Source organism: Caenorhabditis briggsae, assembly GCF_000004555.2.
Source record: "Caenorhabditis briggsae complete genome, chrV, whole genome shotgun sequence".
Lineage (NCBI taxonomy): Eukaryota > Metazoa > Nematoda > Chromadorea > Rhabditida > Rhabditidae > Caenorhabditis > Caenorhabditis briggsae.
In genome coordinates, this window is record NC_013488.2 from 13575941 (window position 1) to 13583397 (window position 7457).

Sequence of the window (7457 nt, forward strand, 5' to 3'; positions counted from 1 at the left end):
GGGGGCAAGGAGAAAATATGGGCATGAAGGGAATGAAATTTTTGGATCGGGAAGGAAAAGCTTATGGAACAACAGAGAAAGATCTCAGGATGAGATGACGATTTATGAGAGAGTGACACGTTTGAAAATAGTTATTATTTGGAGTGAAATGATGCATCACGATGGGAAATGGGGGTTGAAAGAACCGAGAGAGAAATCTACAAGCTAACCGGAGATATGACAAAAACGTTATTCTACCAGAAATAATTAATATATGCATGAAAGATAAAGTTAATCCGAAAACAAATCATCGAGCAATGGAACCACTAAATCCTCGTAATTTTTCTCCATCACAGCAAGATCCTCTCCTTGAAGTTGTTCAGGAGAGAATGAATCTTTGTAGGTTGTGAAGACGAGATTTCGGAGATCTGCCTCTGATTTTCCACTGATTGCTTGCTCAAGATTGAGCTTGAGGAATGCGACTTTTACCTGAAATTAAAAAGTGTGATTGAAGTTTTAAAATCTGGGGACCAATTAGCAAACAAAAGCTCAAATGTATCTTTTGACCTTCATAACCTACCGATTACAACAGTACTCTGATCAAAACGGCCTTCATTTTTTGACAGCCTTGGTTTTGATAACTATCTTTTTTGGGCGCAATTGATATATTCGTAGCAGGATAAAAAAGAAAGTACGAAAGTCTTTTCAATACACAAAACATGTTCTCACCTCGTCTTCAGACATTCCAATGATCTCTCCAAGGTAGAATCTCTCCTCAAAGTCGATCTCTTGACTGATCAGAAACCGCTTGGCAATTACCCGAAACTGATAAGTTTTGAGTGCAGATTGATTTTCTTCTCTCCTTCCGAAAAACTCCTCTGGAATTCCTTCGTCCGTGTTGTCAAACATTCTGAACACTTTTGGAATATTTGGGTCAGTTTCGTTTGCACCTGGACAGAATAGTCGAACCCATTTAGCGCCCTCCTCTCTGAAAAAATAAACCATAAACACTGTTATTGATAAGGAGAGGTTCTGATAAAAACATTTGCATGTGGTGGTGGTGGAAACTTACTGATAAAGACGAGCGCGACGGTGTTCGATGATGTCGGCTGGTGTTGTATGAATCGCAAGTGGAGCTGGAAGATCAAGAAGACACGCGATCATCCAGAAAGCAACCAATTTAGGATCAGCATCGGCAATAACAACTGGCTTGTAGACGGGAGCAATGAATTGTCCACGCTCTGGTTTTCGCAGTTTCTCATGGCGATGCTTCTTTGAAGTTTTCTTGATTTTCAAACGACGCATCTGTGGTGACACCTTCAATCGAATTGGGATCGGATCTGGCGGCTTTTGCATCTTATCAGCTTGTTCTTGAAGTGCTCGAATGAGAACATCAATAGGAAGCATTTCGTTGATTTGGTCCCGATCATGTTGAATCTTCGCTCTTCTGATCATGTCCTTTTGCATAGCAAGTTTCTCATGAAATCGATGTTCGACGGGGCGAAACTGATAGGGGAACATCTTATGTGGTTCATGAGGACTTCCTTTGTATGCGTACCCATTGTCTGGACAAGTTACGAATGGTGATACTTTGGGAGCACGATGTGATCGACTGAAGTGAGAATGAATTCGTTTTCTGAATGGTGTCGGAGCGGCATAGAACTTCTCCGCTTGTGTTTGAAGAACTCTTTTGATAGATGGAGTCATCTGGAAATGAATAGAGATAATGATAATAAAATGAAAGTAGAAAGTAGAAAAAAGTAGCAGAAGTATATTCGGAGAGCAAAAACGAAGAAAAAAGATAAGAGCCGAAGGTATGTGGTGGACACACATACACTCCACTAAAGGATTACAATCTGTCGTTTTGAAAATCAGCCGACTTTCACTTTCACTTTCAGTAGATGATGGCTGATAGATTTAGAATCATTTTGAATCATCGGAGTGGAATAAGAAGATATGATAATAGTCACACGCATCACTGGTAACTGTCTCTTCTCTTCTTTTAAACAGAATGACTATTTGAGCAAGAAGTTCTTCGGTGTGTCTCTCTGTTAATAACAATTGTATCTAAATCTGTGTTGATGTGTATCGGACAAGGGGAAATTGTACAAACATTGCACGCTTATGGTGCCTACAGTGCGAATCTCTCTCCCTTGGCAGTAATGAGTCACGTGATGATGATGATGTCATCGAGAAAAATAGGAGGACAGACAATCGGAGGCATTATGGTAGATATCTTCAAGGAACACCCATAGAACACAGAGAACAATATTTTGTAATCGCGGCAAAACCGGTTTACATGCTTCATATGAAGCGGGGAGAAAGTTCTAGAAGAGTCATGAGACCTTGTACTTCAAGAACTACTAATAAGGAAAGTTTCCAGGAATGGGGTATCTGAGGAAAAGATAAGAGCCAGTTTCTTTAAAAAAAAAGAAGAAATATGACACAAAAGTACCAAAGGTCGATCTTATCACACTTGTGGATGTCAATGACACGTATCATTCTAGGTTTTGTATTGTTCGTTTATAAGAGAGGAGCCTTTGGGGAGAGAAGAACCAGAAATCTTTTGATGTTTATGTACAACTTGTTATGTTAAAAGAAGAGAACTCGTGGTTTCGCTGCTATCACGAATTCATAATAGGGGGAAGCTAAGGAATCGGGAGGGAATTCGAAATTTTGGTTTTTATGGTTTTGCATTTTTGAAGGTCAAAAAGGTATAGGTTCAGTTTTAGATTCAAGTTAAAAAATGCTAGCTGACGATACGTTGGGAACCACGTTGCGGACGAAAATTCGACGGTGAGCGGAGCTTAGGGCCGTTAGAGAATTCCTTAAAGGCACATTTAAAGGATCATGCACTTTCGTAATTATTTTCTGGCCTGTTTTTTCGATTTTTCGATAAATTTCATAGATTTTGAATTTTTTCCAAACTAAAATCCCAAACATCCGCTGAAAATTACATAGAAACTGTGAAATTTTTTTCTTGATTTTAAACTTTGTTAAAGAAAAAATCAGAAAAATTGAAAATAATGCAAATTATCGGAAAAATAAGAGAGATCAGAAAATAATTAAGAAAATTTATGCTCCTTCAAGGATTTCGCTACCAGACCTAAGCTCCGCCCACAATTTTCGGCCGTAGTAATATGTGGTTCCCAACTAGGGGATCTTCAACTAGAATTCTCAAATTTGATTAAAATAATACTTCTTATTTCACGAGGACAGAACCACTAGGGTTTAAAAAATTCTGGGAAAGGACCAAAAACAATCTAGCAAAGGCCAAGTGTAGTCACAAGCTGCTTTCTCTCATCAAACAATTCAGTACTCGTTATCACTCATTTGATTTTCTCGAATGACGAAAGAAACGAGAAGAGCCACACTCTCTCTTTCTTCTCTTATTCCCCTCAATACCGCTTTCTCTTATCACCTCTGGAGTGAACAAAGTTGGTGATGGAGTAATAAGGAAGGCACATGATATAGTTTTTGAGTCCTTAGATTTAATTTTACTCCTTCTGTTCATGTTCATGTGTTTCTGTTTTTAGAATTGAGATCTGTGAGATTTGAAATTTTGGGAATAAAATGGAGCAGGGGGCCACTAGACTGGAACATGGAAAATATAAGTAAATGATTCAAATGAAGAAAAAAGAACTCGGAGAATGTATAGTCGCTGCTTACCAGTTGGTTACTTGGAAGAAGGGGAACGAGAGAAAAGAGGAAATCAAACAGATCAGTGTGAGAGTTATGATGAAACCATAACATTTTCGGAAAGCACAGATTGTGGAGTGTATGTGTTTATCACCATTCTTTCTTCTTTCTCTCGTTTTCCCAATGCCCCCGTCGCCTCTGTTCCTCTGGAGAAGAGATGAATGTATGATAGAAGGGAAACAAGACTCGGTAAGCCACGCACACACACCACACAGCCAAAAAATTATTAAAAGACGGCGGAAGAGGACGAGAGAGAGAGAAACGGAAAACAGCGATATGAATTTAAAAATGAGAATGAATGAGAGTGGTCGGTGAAGAGATCAAGCGAACATTCGTTATAAGATTCAGAAGACGTTCAACGAATTTGGGAATACGGTAGCTCAAAGGAGGGAAGACAGGAGATTGTTTGGAGTGGCCATTCTGACGTGACGACGCACCTCCGTTTCTCAGTAGCGTAGCTCGGCCGCTTCAGCACCGTAGCTCAGCCGGTAGCTGCGCGGCACCTCCAGAAGTTGACCCACAAGTTCAAGTCCTCGAGGGCTTAGCTGAATGGAATTGCCAGAAAATTATCTTTAACAAATAGCGAATATAATATCAAAAACGTTTTCTCAGAATATCTTCAGATTAACAACAATATTCTTTTGAATGCAAATTCTGATTGGAGAACCTTTTCCCTAATAATAGCTTGTTACGTCAGCCGCTCTTTTTAACGGGATTATGAGCTCGCTTCTGGCTAACATGTGGGATTTGTTTTCTTTTTTCTATTTTCATACAGAGAAACGCCAGATTGCTTTAGTGGATGGAGTTCTCGGGAAAACTTTTTGAGAATTACATACCGTAAAATCTCTAATAGAAGGTCTCTTTAACGTTTAAATTTGAGCCGATTTATCTCGGTCCCTGTCAAAGATATAGAAAAGTTCTCAACTGATAAATTGTTTGTCATAATAAAAAAGTTTGTTATCAATTGACACATTCCCGATATCTTGCAAAGGAATTGCGATAATTGAGCTAAAACTCGGCACTGTGGGGCCCTTCTATTACAGGTTATATGGTAAAGTAGGTAGAGATCGTAAAACGAAGAGCGAAAAGAGGTTTTGCAACTTCACTAAAAGAGATACTCCAAACTTTATTATGAAGGCGTCATCCATACACTATCGTTTCCCATAACCTCCAAAAAGTTCCACCCTACTCCAATAGTACGAAATTCTAAGAACATGCTGCTCTTTCTCCTAAAAGACATCTCAAAATGAACCCAACAATTTTCTTCTGGTCAATAGCTCTTCTCACATCCACGCCTTTCCGTTTCTCTCTCTCTCTCTCAATATGACCTTTAGCGGAACAAAAATACTACTAAACCCGGCATGTGTTATTCCTATTCCGCCCTCTCCTATCCCTTTCTTCTTTTTCTCTTATTGTTTCGAAATATATTCGGAAAATCCATTGGTCACAAATTGAGAGGAGGAGGTAAACAACCTCCTCGACTACTACCGGAACGAATCTTCCAGAATATCACGTTTTCTCTATGCAAAAAGCTGAAAATAAAAGCAACAGGAAGTAGTGGAACATGAATAAAGACTAACATCATCTTTGGATATTTGAAAAGGCGCACAAAAATGCCAGAAGGAGTAAAACGTACAAGTAAAAAATGAAATGGGGATGGCGGTGGTGGCGGAGAGACATAGCGATGAGTAAGAAGAGAACACGAGACGGACAGCTTGTGATCTGGGCCCGTCTCTTTCATGGAGCGGGAAAAAAAGGAGGCACGGACTCTTAGATAGTATGTGTTGTGTTGACCTAATGGAAAAAAGAAGAAGAAGGAGAAGGAGGAGGAGAGCCATATGTGGGCTGAACGACGGGAAAGAAACAATTGCAAAAAGTGTATGTGTGTACAGAGTTAGCGAAGAGAAAGTAAGTGTGATACGCAGATAAGATTGTCCCCATACCAGGCGTCCTGAATTTTTCCGTGAACTTGTCAATCTACCTTTGAGAGCAGAAAAACCTAATTTTTCCAAAAAAAAGAGGCTTTGGTGATCTCATGACCTCAATTTTTGAAATTATCAAAATCAAAATAAACGGCATTATCTCGCTGCTATTTAGGGTTTTCTGGGAAAATTTGGGAATTTGGGCATTATCTCGATGCTATTTAGGGTTTTCTGGAAAATTTTGGGAAATTGTAGTCCAGTGGGGACTTCGTTAGGGTTCGCTAACCGGGAACAAACGGACACACAGAATTTGGTGATTGTAAATAGTAAAGATTATGAGGGGCAATTCTCAGAAAGTTTTAGAAAAAGAAGGGACACCTACAAACATGAAAATAAGAAGAAGAACAGCGTCTCTCTCTCTCCTCTTCATCTTCTTCTTTGCTTCCTGACTTCTCAACCAGGTATTCTATAATTACATATGCATATATCTGTGTATGTGTATGTGCAACGTCCACCGTGGATGGATGCGAATGCTGCTCTCTAATAAAAAGTGCTCCCCTTCCTCTGCTCCTCCCCCCTTACTCCTCCATTCGCGCTCGTTTTCATTTTGTTAAAAAGAGCCAGATTGAGCACAGAGCGAGAAACGATGGATAGACACGTAAGGGGACACACACAAGCTAATTGGGGGCGCCCCTTCCGAAGAAGAAGAAAGACAGCAAAAAAAGAAGAAGAAGGGATGGAGCAGAATCATCTTTATTCGCCCCCATCGCTCCTAAACAAAGTGAATGATGTTGAATCATATTGGTTGGGCTGGTGGTGGTGTGCTGAATTCAATTCTCCTAAAATGGGGTGGAATGAAGAAAAAGAAGAAGGAGAATAATAAATGGAGGAGGAAGGAATATATTTGTCTTTTTCGAGTAAAGAAAAGACGAAATTCTACGCAGATTATTTGTGAGAGCTCTGTCTCCTCCTAACAAGAGAGATACATTTCTGGAGACAAGTAGAAGAGCGATTGTTGCATCCCCGGAGAAGAAAAGAGAAAAAAAGAAGAAGAAGAAAAGGGGTTTGGAATAAGAAGTAGGAAGAAGAAGAAGCAGGTGTTCTTTTTGGCAGCAGCAGAACAGAGACTTTTTGGATTCGGGACACGGAATGTATGTACACAAACAGGCAAAAAAGATATGAAATTGATGAGAAGAGTAGAGAAGTGTTGGAGAGACACAGAGAGAGGTCATTGAACTTTTTGAAACCACCAGAAGTTGTTTGTTCAAATATAATTCATACTTGTAAAATTCCGGGCCGGGCCGGGCCTGAGGAAATTTTCAAGGCCCGGGCCCGGGCCGGAAGGCCCGGTGTCAAAAATTCTGTATTTTTGAGCCAAATTTTGAGCTCTCAATATAATTTTTTCCATTTTTTTTCGTATTTCGGATTGTTTCCGTACTCAAATCTTTGCAAATCCAAATAAATTCATTAGAGCAGTTGTTTCATACAACAAATCCCAACTTTTTGAATAGTTTTAATCGGGTCATGACACATTCGGTTGAGAGCCTGCAATTTCACGCATGTTTCTTTGTCCACCAGACTTTCGAAAACTAACCTGCTCACGGCGAGACGCAGTTTCCGGAAGTAAGACCTTCTCGACTTGTGTAAATTGAGCTCACTATCAGAGAAATTTATCATCTCTTTTTTTCTTGTTTTTTTCGGTGATCCCTTGCATCGTTTTTACGTAATCCTTTAAGCTGAAAAGGGCAAAAATTATCTTACCTGCAGAGTTTTCTCCGAACTTAAAATCTTCAAAATATTCGTATTTTTGTCGGTTCATAGAATTACTGTCTTCTATAGAAGTCGTATCTATAAATT

The 7457-nt window shown here is 39.5% G+C and overlaps 1 protein-coding gene across 1 annotated transcript; it reads right to left on the reverse strand.

Annotated features, from left to right (window-relative positions):
- Positions 1-270: 270 nt before the first annotated feature.
- On the reverse strand, positions 271-1686 carry CBG19311 (the record flags this gene model as incomplete). The annotated part of the gene is made up of 3 exons (XM_002637531.1): positions 271-468; positions 709-967; positions 1052-1686. 3 exons carry the CDS (start codon positions 1684-1686, stop codon positions 271-273), a joined length of 1092 nt encoding a protein of 363 aa, XP_002637577.1.
- Positions 1687-7457: the final 5771 nt, after the last annotated feature.